This window comes from Manis javanica, chromosome 3 (assembly GCF_040802235.1).
Source record: "Manis javanica isolate MJ-LG chromosome 3, MJ_LKY, whole genome shotgun sequence".
Classification (NCBI taxonomy): Eukaryota; Metazoa; Chordata; class Mammalia; order Pholidota; family Manidae; genus Manis; species Manis javanica.
Window position 1 is genome coordinate 191,984,690 of NC_133158.1, and position 19,930 is coordinate 192,004,619.

Sequence of the window (19,930 nt, forward strand, 5' to 3'; positions counted from 1 at the left end):
TACAGTGGGCATTGCAAATCACATGGCTGACCCTGAGGCCCAGAGAAGGTAGTATTACTCAGCTACTGGTCACTGTCCAGAAACATAAACAGAGGTGGAATGACCAGAAGAGCATTCTCTGAGTTCTGCACCTCAGCCCCCTTCCTGCCTTCCCCCTGCCTCAGGAGAACTGGATCAAGAGATCCACGGGCCGTGTGTTTGTTACTCAAAGGCAGCAGCCGCACCTTGTTAGAAAAGCAGAATCAGGACCCACTCCAGAACTGGGCACCAGAATTTGCATTTCCTATATACTTTAAATTTGAAAAACATCTGAGCTGTTTCAAAGGCATGCCGAACCTCTGTGACAAAGGACATTTGAGGGGGCTTTGCCTTTACAGGGATCCCTAAAGGGTATTCTCTTTTCTTCTTCTAGCAGAAAACAACTAGCCTGAGATGCTGCCAGATTGGAATGCTAACTGATTTGAACATTACATTTTTGTTCCTTCTGTGCTCCATTCCCTTGGATTAGGTTTATATGAAGTGAAATGGTTTGGGAAAAATTAAACATGAATAAAGCCTGAAGAGTGAGCTATTATGAAGCCGAACTGGTGGAAAACAGCAACGGTAATAAAATGAGGGAGAAATAAACTATCTTAAAAATATAATAAGTAGCTAACACTGAGCACCTAAAATGTGCCAGGCATCTTACAGAGGTTTACGTGGATTAGGTTTACGTGGATTACTTTAAATTTCACTACGAAGTTTAGAAGTAGGTGCTGCCCCTATGTTCTTTTGCAGAGAAACAAACTTGAGAGTCTTGAAATGGACATTATATATCAAGAAATTATGCATTATTATGCAACTATAAATTTTTATATATCTATAAACTTGCTGAGTGAATGAATGCCTCTGTGTAAATTCAAGAACATATTTAGAATTAGGTCCCAAATTTAGGGACCATCACAGAAGGAACAACAGTTAAATTCAAATTAAACGCATGTTAAATTTAAATTCTCTCAATTGTTCACTTTGAGACAAAAGGAAGAGAAATAAAGGCAATTCTGCAAGTGACGATCGCACAAGAGTTTGCATTTTCACGTTACTGAAGATGAGTGTCAGGAGGTTCTCTAACAAGCAGGAGGTGAGCCCAGTAAGCACGTGGTCATGTGCCTGATGCTCCCACAGAAGAATAGTGAAAAAAGGAAATCCCAACAGTCTCCAGCCCACGGATACCCAGGTCCCGAGGCGGCACTGCGAGGGCCGCAGCGTGCTCCCCGGGGCTCCGCGGCCCGCCCCGCCGGCCCAGCAGGGGGAGGAGCCGCGGGGCCCGCAGGAGAGCGGGCGCGGCCTGGGCGCGGGCATGGAGCGGCGGGCGCTGCGGCGCCTCTGGCTGCTCTGCTGGCTATGCTGCTGCGGTGGGCGCCGCGCCGATCCCCGCGCCACCTCCGGCCGCACGGAGCCGCGGAGCCAGGAGCGACGGGCCGCCGCCTTCCGGGTACCGAGCGCGCGCCTCCCCCTTGCCTGCCGCCCCTCCGGCCGCGTCGGGGCCCCGCGGAGCCGCCCCGCCCGGGGGCCGCCCGGCGCATTTGCGGGGGGCGGCAGGGGGTTCTGAGCTGGGTCCCCAGCAGCGAACTGCTCCCTCCGCGCCCCGCGCGCCCCGGGTCGCGTCTCCCATGCCTTTGCTGACCCAAATACTTGATTTTCCAGGGAGGATGTGTTGCTGTGGTTTATGTGACTCTCCCAAGCCATCCATGGATGTGCCCCAAGTATTCGTGGGTGCAGAAAGCACCCGCCTTTAGCAGTCCCCCTGACGGTGTGCCTCCGTAGCTGTTCCTTTTCGGTTACCGGAACCCGTTAGAGGCGGAAGGAACCTTCATTTTTGCTCCCCGAGGGGCGCTGCGAACCTCCGGAAATCAGTTTTACTGGCGAGCAGGAGCCCGCTTCTCCAGGCTCGCCCCGTCGCGCCCAGTCCCGCCCATTTGTGATTCTCCTGAACTGGGGCCCCTTGAACGAGGGCAGCGGCTTAAAGGTTCTTCCTGACTTGGAAGAAATGGATTTAGCAGAAGGGAAGCATTTAATTTTCTTTTCAGATTTTTCTGAAAAGCTTCATGATGCCTAGATTTTACCCCATCGTTAAAATTCTGGACTGGACCAGTTAGCTGACTATTTATAGACGGGTTTTCCTGAAACCAAAGAAACTGCGGAGAAACCGATTTACAGTTTGCCTCACTGTGTTCTAAGATCTGATATTATTTAACGACTTTTAAAAAATAATAAAAGATGTCATTATCGTGACTTACTATAAAAGGAAATTGATTCTGAATGAGAAATAGGTACGAATTTAGTAATACTGCTTATTGGAGTTACATTTGTTTTATCCTGGTATTTTCTTGATTTCTCATGGGATGCTATAGCTGTACCCTCTCCTACTCTTCTCTCCCCTTGGAAAGCTCCAATGTTTAGGAAGTCCCTGCCTTGCCTAATTCTGGTCACACTTATTTTTTTCTCAAACCAAGATGTGTATTTTTACTGGTCTTGAGTTCCATTCTAGCTTTCAAAACCAGAAGCACTAGTACAATCACTTGAGAACAAACTGTGTCCTGTATTCTAGCCCTGTCTGAGCTTAATTGCATATGGTAGTGAACCAAACCCCTTGAAGAAGCTAGTCCATCTCATGTATACTGATTGGCTAAATAAGTAAACACACTGCCATCCTCTTCACAAAAATCATTTTTGAGGATTTGAGACACAAGGGCCACAGTAACAAATACATTTTTTAACATATATAACATAATTTATTATGCTTATCATAAATATAATTATATTTTATATACCATTCTATAGATTTAACATATATTTGTACTATATTCATAATATATATGTTAAATATATCATTTACATACCTATATATTTAACATTGTATAAAGTCTAATATTTAATAAATTTAATATATCATGTACGAATATGCATTTACATTTTTATATAATTTGTATTTATTATAAATACAGTTATATTTAATTGTAATCAATGAGTAAATTATGCAATTTATATGAAAATAAATATAATTATATAATATGTGAATTTTATGTGTGTGTATATTTATTCATATTATATACTTATTTATATACTTATATTGGTCCTGTAAAAAGGCCATACCCAGGAGATGAATGTTTAGAACATATAGCTGTTCTCAGGAGGAATACAAGAGTCCATGTTGGGAAAAATTGTAAGTGGCAGAGGACAGTTATAAAGATTTTTACTACATTTCAAAACCTTGAGTCAGAGAGCCTGAATAAGTTTTCAGAGCAATTGCTTCCAGTGAGAATTTACTACTTGAAGTGGTTGCCCGGAAAGGAGAGTGTTTAGGCTTCCAAACACAGTTGCTGGAAACTGGGAGCATCTCTAGGTGTTTGAATGTAGACCGCTGTTTGGACGTGGACTAGAGGGCAGGACACAGGCAAAGACAGAAATGGTCTTGCTTCCTTGGTACCATGAGCATTAGTAAATATTCTTCTGTCCTGACAGGATGGTTTAAAGCATATGATAACTAAAACTCGGTATAACTCTAGAAAGCTCTATAAAGCTTATATAAAATAATGCCAAATTATGAGTTAGTTGAGACTCTCCACCATTGACCTATCAGGTAAATTATATATAGAATCTAGAAAATTTCCTGGCTTCATAATGAAATTGAAGTTAAAAATAATGAAGCCTAAAGATTAAAATAGAATTACAGAGCCCTCTGTGTTGTACTAGAATCTGTAGACTATATCACGAAAAGTACACAAACACTGAGGACCAAGACCGATAGCCTTTGATCTTGGCATCCTGTTTAGGGACAGTAAGCAAATAGTACTCATCAGGTTTGCAAACCAACTAATGTGGCTGCCTGGAACATGGTGTTGACCGGTGTTCTGGGGATCGCCGCTGGAGATGCGGTTGGAGGACCTGCCTGCTTGGTTAGTAATGCCTTTCAGGGTCAGGAGTTCAGAGAATGTTGAAAGGTTTTTGTCATCCCTGCCTATTCTGTTTTCCTAAGTTCCCCAGGAATATTCCTCAAATGGAAGTTAGGTTACACAGATGAAACTTGCCTACAAACTATCAGTATATTATTGTTGGGTGAAGACCAGACTCCTTGGTTTACTGTGGGATGCCTCTCAGGATAATTTGTGGACAGAGTGAAGAAGGGATTCCTCCCCTATCTCTGTCCTTTCACTCTTTTAGAAACTTTCAGTGCTCAGGAGGCTCCTTGCTGATGGATTTGGCCTACTCTGTGCCAGTGCCCAGGTGTGCACTGGTATTTACAGATGCTCATCATTTTACCACAAAGTAGTATTCTAATACCGCTGGGGACCACAGACCAAATAATAGAACTAATAAAAGTTGCATGAACTCACTTCAGAATAATGTTCATATGCTAATACACCTGTGATTTTTTGTAGAAAATTTCAAAAAATTCCCCTTAAAATTTTCACCATAATGATACATGCTTTATTTTTAAAATAAAATTATGTATACTTTAGGCATGTATATTGATCTGTAAATATAGAAGAGCATAGCATTTTATAATGAATTATCATAACTAACGAACCACAGATGTTTGCACTAATAAGCCCCCTTGAAATCTGGATTATATCCTCCAAAAAAAAAATTCATCCAGGAATGCTTTAAACCACATTTTACTTCTACTAAAACATTAAGAGGTGAATTTGATGTAAGGCGCTGTTGCTCAGGTGATCATTTCAAAAAGTTCTAGCTTAATACATATGTTGCCAAAATGGAAATATATCATAAATTTGAAATCTCAAATGAGAGAGCTTTAGGCTGCATATTATCTATTGTCTAAAGGGATGTTTTCTCTAATTTTATAATATGGGGTAATTTCCTCAAGTTCTCTGGCCATGGATCCCCTTCCATGGAAGATTCTGGTATGTCTTATTATAACTTATTCAATTAAAAATAAAACAAAGCAAAAATATATAAAAATAATTATTTTTCACCTGATCTGTTGAAAAGCTGTTCTGATTCATCCACTCTAATTTTTCTTGTATATGATCCGTCTGGTTTTCAAACTTCTGCACATTTCAAAATTACTAATGATATTTTCTGTATATCCCTCAAAATGTTACATATTTTTGTTTATAAATTAAGGCTCAAGTCCTTCATTTTGGGACATTTACTATACAGTTGACCACTATTTTATTCTCTGTTTCCTTATGTTAAGGACATATGATATAGTTGATCATTTACTTATGGTTGATTCTGTAAAGAGGTTGTTGATATGATGAGGAGCAACAGCTCAATAGAGACTCATTGTTTGTGATCCTTCTAGGAAATCTGCTCTAATACAAGGATTGAAGTGGACCCGCCAAGTCACTTAGTATAATAGTTAATTCCAGAAACAAAATAGAGGGCTTTTTAAAATTTAAATGATTTGAAACCACTTTTAGGTGGATATGTGTCCTAGTGTTGTAGCAACTAGAAGAAAAAATATTCTTGGATGTACTAGTAATGTTATTTTATTATGAAAGCAATCTGTTGACCTTGAGTGAAGAAGAGAAGGAAGATTGGGGAAAGTGTTGTGCAGTCCAAGGAAGCATCAGAGAAAGCAGCAGGGACTTACTTATCCTAAACCAGTTTTCAAGGAAGTCCCAGGTTTCCCCAAAATAGCAGCTTTAGTGCTCAGTCATTAGCTAGGGGCAGCCTGCGGGAACTGTGGCCTCTCTTGGTGTAAGAGTGGCAGTTTAGCATGCAGCAGCGAAATTCCCTACAAACGAAAGTCCTTGAGCCATTCTCATGACCACCTCATGCTTTCCTATGCATTCTTCATGTCCTTCATGTCAGTGTCTTCTCTGATCACTCCAGCTCACAAAGATGCTCAATCAATACAGAATGAGTGAATCCTGAATTCCTTAGCAGTTGGCAGTTTCTGGATTATATTAGTCATATACATACTTCCTTGTTATTTCAGTTATATTTTTGTATTTATACATCTCCTCTCCAAATTATATTCAAAGCTTTGCTTCATCAAGATTATTTTTAAATGCCTAAAACTCACAGCTGTTTATTATTTCATTGATTAACAATCTTTATAGGCAATGCTCGATAAGGAAAAAATAAGAGTATGGTAAGTCCAGTGATAATATGCTTAAAAAGAAACCAGCTGAAAGTTGTTAAGGATATGGCATATATAAAATGTCATTTATTTATTTTTTCAACAACTATTAATTAAGCATCTATTGTGTGCCAGGCATGTACTCAGTCTGGGGAATGCAGTGATGAATAAGAAAGACAGGTCTTGTTCTCATTTGGCTTATAGGTTTATTATTAGATAGACACACAATAAACACAAGAATGCATAAACACATATATAGAGCAAGAGTTGGAAATTTACCAAGCGGCAGTACCCTGAAGTTTTATTTATCCTACATAATTGGTTAGTATTAGGAAATTGAGGCGTGTTCACATAAAAGACAAGCCTAAGATAAATTACCACAAAATTCAGAGCTGAAGAATCTGTACATAATGGTCATATTTTCCCTCCAGAGAGATAAACCAATCTATCTTCCTGGAACATTTTCAGGATTGCATCTCTTTTACAAAGCCTTTTACTCTAAACAGGTAGAGACATCTGTAAAACCCAAAAAGAATTATATTTATCTATTCATTATTTACTCATTTCTCATGCTTCATTGCTTAGTGCTGGGAAATACAAAGATAAAGACACACTTTCCAAATTCATAATTATTTAATCTAATGAATGTGTATTGGCGACAATTTCCACTAGCGTCTAGTGTTTATTTGAAAATTATTTCATCTGTCCACTATAATAAATAGGCATTTAGTGCCCTCAACATGCTTAGTGAAGGGGAATTATAAATACATAAGATGTATGTTTCTAGATTCAAAAATATACCTGAAATCATCTCTCTCTTTTTTTCTTCTAGGAAAGTCTTAATAGACATCAACACTTGAATTCTTTATTTCCTCATGAAAACAATGGTGCTGTGTATGGAATAAATCAGTTTTCTTATTTGTTTCCTGAAGAGTTTAAAGGTATGGTGTGGTGGTGCTATTAGTTGATTAATTTTCTGATTTTAATTTGTTTCCTTAATTTTTGAGGAATTGTTTAATTATGAATCTAGTAAATTGGCTAGCTATCATTTATTAAATATTAAGTGTCAAGCATGTACCAGGTGCTTACAGAAATATAAACTCCTGGTTACTCTTTTCTAATTATTGCATAAGAACTAAATATTATAATAATAGACATTTCCATGTGTTCTACAATGCCTCATCCATTCTGCCAGTTTTTACTGCTATTTCTATTCAAGACACCTGTGTTTCCATGGGTTATGCTAAAACAAATGATCTAAGTTATATTCATTTTTATTATTGACCTCATTCTGTCAAACAAGTCATCTTATGTGGCAGCTTCAGTCCTATTGTAGGAATTCTTATCTTTATAGTTTTCAGCTGAGTGCATTTCATGGCATGGAAAATCACAAAGGTAAATCACAAACAGAAAGCACTACTAGAAAGCCACTGTTGTATTTGAGAAGCTCCTCCAAAAAGAATCCCAGGAGGCCCTCCCTATAATATAATATGTTGTCTTTTCATTTCATATTTCTATTTAGCTATTTATTTAAGAAGCAAACCTTCCAGATTTCCCAGATACCCAGCAAAAGTACAAACATCCACACTCAATGTGTCTTTGCCATTAAGATTTGACTGGAGGGACAAGCATGTTGTAACACAAGTGAGAAACCAGCAGACAGTAAGTTTATTGTCTTAGCATGGGAAGTCACCTTTGAGGTCAGGTTCAATCAAACTTCTAATGGAACTCATCATTTTTCTGGGTAAAAACACACCCCAGTCATCCAAAAATTTCAATGAAGGGAGACTCTCTGGTAGAATGAGAGGCAGAGTCAAAGCCCAACTTTGATTCTGAAGATAAGCCTACCCCTCTGAAGATACCCCTACTGTTGGTACAAGGAATGCCAGCTCACCAGGAAGAGTCGATACCTTACCTGCAGGGATAGAGTCTCACTTTGTCCGCACTGGAAACCTCAACAGGTCCTTCAGCTCCCCTTGTATAGACGGGATGATCCTTATTTACTTCTCAGATTCCATATCTACTGTGAATTTAATTTTAATTTTACCACCAAATCATTTGCCTTATTATTGAATTCAAAATGAAGTGTGAATCAGTGAGAAACCCAATCCTACCAGGAAATGTCTACATTGTATTAAAAAAAAGGCACTTGTAATTGAGAATTTTTAATTAAAAGAATCTGCTGAAGAGACGTTTTGAGCAGGAAGAGCCCTCCTGGGGCAGGTGTAGGAAGGTAAACTGAGACTAGCCTTGGGCATGGTGCCAGCAACCTGTATTCACATTTCTCAAGGGGTAGAGACCCTGCAGTAAGTCCCCCAGTGAATATTTTACTATGCTATCAGCACTGGAGATACAAACATAAATAAAACCATTTGATGCCATACAGATGCTCAAAACCTTACTCCACAAAAACAGCCAATTGCTCTTCTTCCTGTCTTTGTGTAACTCTGCAGCCCATATCCTGTGATTAAGTTAGTTCTGCCCAATTTCAAATCTTACTCCCACTCTGCCCTTTGCATGCATCCTTCCTCCTTGGGTGCGATCCTTGATTTCATTCCCTCCAGGCCCTCCCTTGTTTGCAGGACCAATCACTTTATTCTTTTTTTCCAGTTCGTTCAATAAAAGCACATTAGTAGATCCAGAACAGGAAGATGGTCAGCCAGGATTTGAATAAGGAATGACTAATATGGGTTCCTATCATTAGGACATTTCATGTGCATCCGTGATGTGCCATGTGGCATCTTGATAGCTTAAAAAGTAGTTCACTCAGCTCTCATGTCCATCAAATGAGCACAACATACATGACATACATCCTCCCCTCATTTCACCACTGCCTCCAGCCCTGAGGGTGGAGGGTAGATGACATAGAAGCTGAGTATCGGGGGAGGAACAAGGATTGAAGAATGGAATGGGAGTTGGTACATTTCACAGAAATAGGTCAATGTTCAAAGAACTGACTAGTCTTTTAAAAGACCATCAGTCCAAATATTTTCTCAATTTCTAAAATTCACTTTTATCTTGCATTGTCTTAATTCACAATAGTGATACTACCAATTTACTTCTGAGTAACAATTATATTTTAATGCTAAAAAGAGCATTTTGGTTTTCCTTTTTCGATCTGAAAATCTACAGGATGGGCATTTATATTTTGTAGGCCCCCGGGTTCAGCTCAATTTACTTGATTTGGTAGCTTGTGATATTTAGAGATGTAGGTAAACTTGATTTGAAAGTTATTTTATGGTAAATACTATTTCTATCTCTATTTTCAAACAGTGTGGAGGATGCTGGGCCTTCAGCGTGGTGGGTGCAGTAGAATCTGCATATGCAATAAAAGGGCATCCCTTGGAAGACCTAAGTGTCCAGCAGGTCATTGATTGTTCATATAATAATTACGGCTGCAATGGAGGGTCTACTCTCAATGCTTTGAACTGGTTAAATAAGGTGACTAGTTTCTTAGCCCTTAAAGTCTTTGCTCCTCTTGTTTAACATGTGTTCAGAATTGAAATCATTTACTCCTACAGTAAGTGAGGTTTTTAAGTTCAGAAATTTAGATGAACAAAGCTTGAATTATTCAGATTTAAAAATGAATTGCTTCCAGGCAAGTCAGCCATTGAGAAATCAGAGTGTGAAAAATCTTGCCTGAGATTTGTTTTCAGATAGGTACTTAAGTTTATTTCTTAACATTTCTTAATAGGTAAGTGATTTTTTTTTCTTTTGCAGTATGTGTCACATACTGATCTAGGAAGATGAGATCATATGATTATTTATTTCCATAGAATTTCTGAATATTTTTAAGGTAAAAGGGACATTAGGGGCCAGCTAGTTTAGCAACTCTTTAAGTAAAGAAATGAGACCTTAGAGGTGGGATCAAATCAGTGGCTGAGCCAGGACTGCACCTTAAGTTCTCTGCCTCCTACTGAAGGACTTAATCTAATATACCATAGTGTCCCTCGGTGTTCTTAGGACACTCTCTGGCATTGTCCTATATCCAGCATCAATTGCAGATAGGCAGCCAATGAGGGTGCTACCATGTTTTGTAAACCAGCCAATGAGGATGCTACTATGTTTTGTAAAAGGTTTTTAGGCTAGAGTGTTCCAAACTCGAGTATCAGGCTGCTCTTGTTCATTTGCTGTATTTTGGGCCACTGCATACAAGAAGCTGCTCTATATACATCATGGTCAACAATGAATTGGCTTCCATAATCCCAGAAAGGAAGGATTCTGTATAGACAACTATATGTGACACATACCAGATGCATGGCACAGAAAGAAGGGGCTAGAAAGAATGTTGGATTTGACCATTGCCTGGGGTAAGTCTCAGAGACTTGCTAACACAGAATGTCCAGAAGGAGAGTGTGTTGCCCTACTGTACCTTCAGGAGAAAGAAGACAAGACTTTATTAACAAATTGAAGGAAATTCTAGAGAAGGAAGAAATAGAAAAATAGGACTAAAACAGAAAGAAAGATATTGTGTTTAATTACCTAGGCTGTCCATAACAGACACCTGAAGATTTAAGATCTTAATATCCCAAAAAATATTTACATGTAGTCAAATGAATCTAGACACATTGCAGTAAATTTGATTTGATTTTTCAAACAACTGCATTTTCAATAGAGAACCTTCATGTGATTATTTTCTTTTAGATGCAAGTGAAACTGGTGAGAGATTCAGAATATCCATTTAAAGCACAAAACGGCCTGTGCCATTACTTTTCTGTTTCACATTCTGGATTTTCAATCGAAGGATATTATTCATATGACTTCAGGTAATTGTCTTATTTTAGTGTGTTTTCCCCTATATTTCTTAATTTATGATCCAGTGACTATTATGAATTAATAATTTGATTGAAAGCATCACTTCATACTTGTAATTATTTTAAAATCTAATTTTTACCAAAAAGTGTAATTGGAAATTACAATGGTGTGCTATGGATGTTGTTACTTAAATATGATCTACTTAGTTCTCCATGTCTCATTATAATAGAAATAACAAACTTAACACATTTAAATCCAGGTTAAGTGTAGTTTACACTTACCATCTTCCTCTTGCTAAATTTAGGGGGTCATAATTACCAGTAGCATATTTCAGTCCAAAATTGGTTGTTGAATCAGAGTCCAAAATTGATTTGTGTAAGCTCTCCAGCTAATTTCAAGCAGTTTACTTACCAAGAAGCCTTTTTAAACACGCTCATTGTTCCTTGCATTTTTCAAGGTATCAACTATAAGAAAAGCATAAACTGAAACTTTCACATAGGAAGCAAGTGGGACTGTGGCCCTGGTAATAGATGCGCTAGCACACATACAAGCACAGGGGAGTGCAGGGTTAGGTCAGGATTGGCTGAGAAGGAGCACCTGGGCTGGGACTCGAGGGGCAAGATGACTTTGGACAGTTCAGGGGAAAACAATCATTAAAAAAAATGCTTTACAAACACATGTAAAACTCAAATCCAGCTAGGAAATCATTTCAAATAGTATAAAATAGGTGTTCAGGGACAATAAGGATTAACGAAGACTCATCCAACAATGTTTTTAAGTTTAAATTTTAAAAAAGGAAAGTTTACAAGTCTTTTTTTAATGTATTTTTATTGAAGTATAAATGATATGCAGTATTATAATGATTTCAGGTATACAACACAGTTATTCAACAGTTACATTATTAAATCCTCACCCCAACTAGCAGTTACTATCTGTTAACATAGGAAGATGCTATAAAATCATTGGCTATATTTGCCATGCTGTGCTACCTCCCCCATGGCCAACTTTTATTTTGATTGAGATTTTGTGCCTCCTTATCCTCCCCCCCCTTCCCCACTCACCAACCCCGATGCCTCCAACCCCTTCCTGATGGTAACCAGCAGTCACTTCACACAGTCTTTTTAAACAGAGAAAACAGAAATTAAATTTGCCTAAGGCGACAGAGTGACCTCTAACATACTGATAGTATCAAAGAATCTCTTGATCCAGATGGAGGCTACCTATGGGATCTGAAGGAAATCAAGGGTGAAATTGGATCCTTGAACAAAATGGAACCCCTCCAAATAAGTTGTAAGAGTACCAGAGGCCTGGTAGGTTGTCAACACAGCTCCTATCCCTCACATGGGCTCTCTTGGTGACCCTACATCGGACCTATACACCAGAGAGCCTCAACTCTGCAGACAGCAGGCTACATAGAATCTATAATAAGATATGCAGGGTCACTGAGCACATTGATTAGCATCTCTGAGGGCAAAGGTAACATGCTTTCTAAAATGGGAACGTGTGTCTATAAGCTGTCAGTTCCTTAGGAGCACAAGTGAAGCATGTGCACAATGAGGAACTACATTTTCAAAATCTCAGTTAAAAGGATTCGGGAAGTTCTTGGTCATGAGTAACAAATTGGAAAATTTAGGAAGCAATTAAAAAATAATAGGTGTTAGTTGGAATTAGAGGAGAGAATGCAAAAACATCAGTAGGCCCGAAGTAGAAGTTATCCAATCCTTTGATGAAGAAGAAAAAGATCCCTATAAAAATCCCTACATTTACACTAAACATTAAACATTGTCATAATACATGCTAAGTAAGCTACCTGTGTTAGACTCAAGAAGACATTTCTTTGATTTATTCACTCATTCCAATATTTGTTGAATATTGTTTTAGACTCTGGGGATTCAGCAGAGAACAAAATAGACAAAAACTGCCCTCCAGATTATATTTTAGTGATAGAGACAGGTAATAAAATAAAAATATGAATGGTATGTCAGATATAATTATTTCTAAAGAGAAGAAAATAAAACAGTGGAAGGAAGAAGCAACTGAGTGATGAAAGGGGTGCATACAATCCTAGAATGGCCAGGGGGGTGCTCCCTGAGAAGATGACATTTGAGTGAAGACCTGGAGAAGTGTGGGCACTTAACCATGTGGGTATCTGGGGTAATACTGTTCCAAGCAGAAGGAACTGTATATGCAAAGGCCCTGAGGCAGAATCATTTCTGGCATATTTAAAGAATGAGGAAGCCAATATGAATACAGTGAAGAGAAGATGGGTAGGATTAGTAGGAAATGGGATAATAATGATTATCAGTTAATAATCTTAGAGCAGAGTATTAAAAGAATGGTCTTGATATGAGAGGTAACAGGGTATACCCCTCACAGAGAATAAGCCCCCAAGGGGCATATTGAGGGATTTTATATAGGGGAGAAGAGAAAAGAATCAAAAATGTCTCTGGGCCTTTTGGCGTGAACGAATTGAAAGAACAGAATAACAATTAATTGAGACATAAATATTTAGCAACAGATTTGGAAGGGGACATCACTGGGACGTGTTGGAAGTGACCCTGGGAAACACTGGTAGGGAAACAGATGAATAAGACAGAACAGGGAAGGCAGGGTCTCCTTATTAAGCAAATTAGTACTGAGGATAACCTGGAATTTAACCCTCCTGGGGACCGCTCAGAGCCAAGGTAACATATGTGCTTTCCACCTGATTTGATGTTCCTCACTGTTCATGATCCATTAGTTGAGGTGCAGCCAGGATAGAGGTGGGGAGTGAGCTTGATTTCCTGGCTCTTCAAGAGAGGAGGGCCTCAGGCAAAGGGCCGTTGGGCTCCTTGTTGGAAGCCTGGCTGCAGGGCAGTGGTACCCGGAGGCTGTGGGAAAGCCTCCCACAGCATCTCCTGTGACAGACCCTGGGCCAGGCCCCGGCGCTCAGCGCTCACAGCTCCCATCTGAAGTCCCTGGGGAGGGTCACACAGCTAGTAAACTATAGGGGCCAGATTAGTACAGTAGAGCCCAGGGCACAGCCATCAACCAAAAACTCCCTGAAAGCTTGTGTAGACCTGAAAGGAACTCGAGAAACCACTGCATCATACAGATAGTCTAGTTTTAAAGCGACATGACCTTTCATACCTGGGTTTCTTCATGCTGCTTTGCACATCAGATTCCAGGAAAGACATTTCAGAGCTCAAACTATAACATGAGAATGACTATTTAAATAAACAAAAAGGGAAAGAACCTACTACCTATAACAATGGACTGAAACACTAAGAAACAATATAGCACATGGAATTCTAGGAATGGTGAGATGGAAATCTACACACTCATCAAAGGTCTGTAACAGATAAGACTTCCATTAACAGCCAAACCTTGAAGATGATGATGTTTAGGAGAATTCTTTAAACGCTGTTGGATTTGTATCTTTCAGATCTGTGAATAGTAAGCTCATAGAACAAGGTTTGATAATACATCCATTATCAAACGTGTACATTTTGCTAGTAGTTCCATTTTGGACTAAAAATGGAAACAAAATGCTGTTTGGAGCATATTTTAACTCTCTGAAAGCCAACATCTCTTCGAAGACAAGTGATAGCAATGCTAGTCAGTTTGGGGGCTAAATGGAACATGCGCCTGCTTCCTGACTGTGGCTTGCCCTCCTATTTCATATTTCCCAATAGCTTGGGTATCTTCTGTTTAGCCCTGCCTCAAAGCAAGGACTACTACTAAATTGTTTCTTTGATCTTACAGTGTTAATTACCCTTTGCACTCTAAAATATATTTTTCCTTGATAATTCTCTTTCCGTCATGCTGTCCCTGTAACTAGATATTTGATGTCATATATTTACAGTATACCTTTTGTTATCTTAAAAAGGTGGACACAATTTTGTTCTGTTTAATACAGAGATTATCATATTTATCATATTTAGATTATACAATATTAAAAAAATGTGGTAACAGTAAAATGTTATACACTACAACTGTTGGATTCCCCTGAGGAAGGCGCCGCCCCAAATCACTCACCAAAGACGTTTCTTGATGCAACAAGCAAGAGGAATTTATTCAGAAGCCAGCTAGCTGGGGTCCAAGTCAGCCCGACGCAGTGGGTCTCAACGAGGACCCCAAGCACTTCTAACTAAGGGGTTATATAGGATTTCCGAGGCATTCAGCCCTAAAGGATTACCATGGTTACAGATTAGATAACAATTCTACAAAGGCAGTAATTTTTCAAACCTATGATTTCTGGGTTGGTGCCACGTCCTGGGGGTGTAGCAAGATAGGATCATTCTCTTACTGCTAGGGTGATTTAGCAAGGTAGGGTCGGCATTTATGATTAACTAACCGAAAGGTTAGCGCTGCCAGCAGTCATGATTGATTAACTTGTTTTTCCAGAGGAGTTACCTGGTTTCAGTTGTTCCCTCTGAGTCATATATCAGAATGGCTTTTTGGGCTTCAAGATGGCCACTCTTAGGCTAACTTATTTCTCAGGGAGGTTGGGGTCTTACACAACCTATGCTGAGCAAGCTAATTTATTAGATAATTTAGAAATAAGGGGAACAAAAAACATTTATTGCAAACCTGGAGTATAATTAATGTAAAGCATGCTACAAAACTTAATACCTTTAATTTTGTCCTTATACCAATTCTGCAAGGTAGGGGAATGACTCCAGTGTACATCTGGAATTTGAATCCAGGTATGTGGAACTTCAAAGCCTGTACCCTACCACATGATGCCTTTTAAAAATACTATAATTTTGTCTGTCTCAGGGTAATCTTGATGAATACAAATTATTATTACAATAGCAAAAATTAGAAATGACTGCTTATAGATCTCCAAAAAACAGATATTCACATTAGCAGGTAACATGAATAAATGTTTAGAATGAGTGCATGGTTTCTATTTCAATAAATTCCACTGTTAAGCACTCACTTTTTCCCTTATCTGTGGACAATATATCCCCTTGATAGAAACTGATCACCACCTGGGTTTGATGAGGGATTATTTACTCTTTCAAGCCACTGTCCACCCACGGGTTCCTGCTGCAATAAACTACCCAGTGCTGTCTTAATGAGCTGAAATACCAGTGACTTGGTTTCAGTGTCCTTCACCCACAGCACTGACCTTTAAAAATGTAAATAATGGCTTAATCACATACATCTGAGATCGATGAAGGCTGAATGTTGTGTAACACTAGACTTTATCAACATACGTCCATGTATGAAAGCAATAATTGTGTCTTTTGCCCTCTTCACTTCTAGTACTAGTTCTCCTGGCATCTTAACATTTCTTCTGTCATATAATTATATTTGCAACTTTTGGGTAATCATTCCCTATGATTTCTATATTTGACATTCATTAACATAAATTGGTTAGTCTCTTGATTCTCATATGATGTGACAGAGATATCTCCATGCATCCAGTCTTCCCACTTTCCATATTACAAGAGTCCCTGTGTGATAGCTGGGTACTTTGCCAGCCAGCTACAAAACTCCATTTCCCATTGTCCTTGAAGCTAGACTTAACCTTGTGATGACTGAGTTCTAGCTAATGAGATCTGTGCAGATGTATGCTGAATGTGTGTTAACTTTTGGAATCTTCTCTCACCTAGAATATAGCCCTTCTCCTTTCTACTTCTTGCAGTCTGAAATATGTGTTAAATGGTTGAAGCTTCAGCAGCCTCCTTGGACCAGTAATTCACCATCCCAATAGAAACCTTACATAGCAGAAACATTATATAGAAAGATCCCAAGTTCCTGATGTCCTGGATCGCATTGCAGTCCAGGACTGCCAATCTTCCAGAATTCTTTCAGCCTCCATTATTTTGGTCTTCTGTAATTGCAACCAAATCTACTCCTAACCATACACAGATTAAATACATCATTTTTATAAAATAATTTTAACTTAAAAACTAAACACCTTACCCAAATATTTCCTCTTTTGATAGTGACCAAGAAGATGAAATGGCAAATGCTCTTCTTACCTTTGGCCCTTTGGTAGTGATCGTAGATGCAGTGAGCTGGCAAGATTACCTAGGAGGCATAATACAGCATCACTGCTCTAGCAGAGAAGCAAATCATGCAGTTCTCATAACTGGGTTTGATAAAACAGGTAAGTGCTGATAAGACTTGATCAATTGATTACAGCTTGAACTCTGATTAACAAGTGATCACCATCCTTTAAAATGTTGATATTTGGTCCTGCGATGTCTAAGTCATCCCAAGACCTTTACAGCTTTTCCATAGACTTCCAAGTATAAGTCCCCTATCAATTTGGGTGGATACCTTGTTAAAATTAGGATAATTATTGGTTAAAATAATGTGTATTCTCCATCTGGAATGTTTAAAATAATTGTTGGGAAGGGAGAAGAACTTACTATTTTATCATACACACCTAACAATTCTTTTTTTTTTTTTGCCTTTTCCTAATTCCTTGGATTAGGAAATGAGTGTTTCATTTTATGCAGTCCATACATTAAGTGAATTCAAACACATATTTTTTTCATTAACTGAATTGTTACATCACATACAGTTCAAGTTTACTTATCTAGTTTAAGTTAGCATCACATGACATTTTTAATCTTTTTCTCAGAGCTACTACACTTGTCAAGAACTAAACTTTAAATGAACATGCATTCACAACAAAATGTGAGTTTTTCAGGGTTTGATACCATTTTATGTTTTGTAGGAAGTATACCCTACTGGATTGTGCGAAACTCATGGGGAAGTTCATGGGGAGTAGATGGCTATGCCCATGTTAAAATGGGAGGTAATATTTGTGGTGAGTCCTAAATTTATGTTTAAAGCTGCATGTTAAATGTCAGGAAGATACTTTGAATATATTAAAAATTATAAACCTGTCCAGTTCATAGTATGCTTCCAATGATTCAAATCACTTTTATAGCAATAACTTTTATCCTTTAACTAATGGATAAAAATAAAATAGTGTTTTAAAAGAGACCTTATTGAACATACTAACATTTTCAAAAGGAAGAGTACAAAACAAAACTTTGAATTTTCAAATTGCATTTAAAATAATCCTATAAATTATTTTACTGCTTCTAAGTGATATATATGAGCAAAATAAAGATTTCAGATATATTCACCTATTCAGTTAATTAGTCATTTTGGTATTTTTTTTATTTTGTAGTTTCTTGAAACAAAAATATTAGTTCATGTCTTCTAATATCTTTGAGATTGCCATGTTTATACTTACAGATAGTTATAATCATGAAGTTATTCCCTTAGTAGATACTAGCTCTTTCTGAAACCAAATGAAAATTCTTCTGATTTGCCATTTAAAAGGCCCATAATGAAGGACGAGGCTAATGCCAATAATTTCTTTTTTTCTTAGGTATTGCAGATGCTGTTTCTGCTGTACTTGTGTGATATTTGGGGTAGATCAAGAGCCAACTACAGAAATGAAGAATTCTAATGACATGTAGCCCAGTACTTCATTCTTGGCATTATTCAAATCCCCTGCAAAGGTCCCAGGGCCTAGTAATATCTAAATTAAGTTGCAGAATGTTCCTTTGTTAGAGAGAGATGGACAACCAAAGTAAATAGGAGCAGAACCAGTACCGTTTAGGAGGAAATCTGTGGAACAGTTTCCTGCTCTGAGATGAAGGTCAGATTAGGAGATATTTACACCACTTCAATTTGAAAAGGCTATTTTTAAAAATTATTACTGTTGTTTGTTTATTTTTAAAAACATAACTCCCCTATGATTTAAGAGGCAATAAGAATTTCTTTACAGGATATAATCCCCAGCCTTAGCTTATCCCTCCCTATGCACACAAATAGCCAACCTAAGTTTATGTGTGCCTCTCACAATTATATTCTCAGCCTTCTGCGGTGGAATTTCATAAGAATTTTGAAATACCAATTGCTTTATCTCAACCAACTGTGTTTACTTCAAGAACTAGAGGAAGATCGTGTGGAAAACACAAGGACAGAGTCACTCATTAAAAGAAATAGATTGAAATTAAATGACCAATATAACAACTATATGATAAGAAAAATTCAAGTTGCATTGTCTGAGAAACAAGTTACAGTTCAGAAATTTTCACTGTCAATAGGCTCTCACTACGTTTTCTTTCTTACCGTGTCCTACCGCTGCTGAAGAGCAATGTGTTTTCCCACACTCTCTTACTCTGCGGTGACACTCTTGAGCTTTCCTTGTGGTTTGGCTTCCATGGCGGAAGAACTCTGGTTGTTTACTTACCATTTCTATATTACGACCATTTGTTTGGCTGCATTTGTCCCTGAGCCTTTGTCAACATCAGGAGCTCACCCTTCCCTTCCTCTCCTGCCATTCACAAGCACCATGCCTTTCAAAGTCCAGTCTCATTCATCTGGGGTATCATCCAAAATGTGAGTTTCCCAGGCTCTCTGATCCCCCAGGTCCCTGCTTGTATTTCCTGGACTCCCATGCTAACTGTGCTTTTGTGCAGCCCATTGGCTTTCACCAGGGTCCCGGTTCTTGACGCCCACCTTCTTTCTCACCTAAATTGTCATGTGCGGCAGTGTGAGAACCACCTTCTGATTGAACCAATGTATAACCATTCTAAAGGGGTTCATATAAGAGAATCCTGTCCAATACTACATATGTAAATATTTCTCTAAATTCAGGGTTGCTTTCTAATGTAGAAGAGCTTTAACAAAACAAACTTAGTTATAGCAGCAACCACTAGACAAAATAGAGGATGTCCCATTTTTCCACTCACTTTTGGCCTTCATTTATCCTTTCCTGTTACTAGAAAATAAATAAATAAATAACAAAACACTGTAATTCCTTTTCTTACACCAACCAGAAGCAACCTTAAGAGAATATGATTCAGGTTTAGAAATGGAGGAAGAAAAATTTTGACATTTTACTTGATTGATATTCAAATTATCCAAGTTTGCCTAAAAGGAACTGTGACCCGATTGTTCTAGTTTGTATTCATTTACTGATTTCTGTATAATATAAACACTTTTATGATACGCTTTTTCAAATGCTAAGGCATTTTTTAAATTACAAAATGATTAACCTCAGCTGTTCTGGATTTTGATGACATAATAAAACAATATTTTATTTTGGTCAAATAA

The 19,930-nt window shown here is 38.2% G+C and overlaps 1 protein-coding gene across 2 annotated transcripts; it reads left to right on the forward strand.

Annotated features, from left to right (window-relative positions):
- The first annotated feature begins 298 nt into the window (after nt 1-298).
- On the forward strand, nt 299-19,930 carry CTSO (cathepsin O). Of its 2 annotated transcripts, XM_036999177.2 has the most exons (8): nt 304-1,474; nt 6,927-7,035; nt 7,617-7,756; nt 9,368-9,535; nt 10,739-10,860; nt 16,789-16,952; nt 17,529-17,621; nt 18,195-19,930. In XM_036999177.2, exons 1-8 carry the CDS (start codon nt 1,340-1,342, stop codon nt 18,227-18,229), a joined length of 966 nt encoding a protein of 321 aa, XP_036855072.1. In that variant the 5' UTR covers nt 304-1,339; the 3' UTR covers nt 18,230-19,930. The 2 variants fall into 2 exon arrangements, with proteins under 2 accessions (XP_036855073.1, XP_036855072.1); XM_036999178.2 differs by lacking the exon at nt 17,529-17,621 and having other exon boundaries at nt 299-1,474.

Bases quoted from the DNA above. Each gene is read 5' to 3' on its own strand.
- CTSO (XM_036999177.2), top strand. From the start codon at position 1,340: ATGGAGCGGCGGGCGCTGCGGCGCCTCTGGCTGCTCTGCTGGCTATGC. The intron at 9,536-10,738 runs GTGACTAGTTTC...ATTTTCTTTTAG, and splicing joins CTTTGAACTGGTTAAATAAG to ATGCAAGTGAAACTGGTGAG. The intron at 16,953-17,528 runs GTAAGTGCTGAT...TATGTTTTGTAG, and splicing joins AACTGGGTTTGATAAAACAG to GAAGTATACCCTACTGGATT.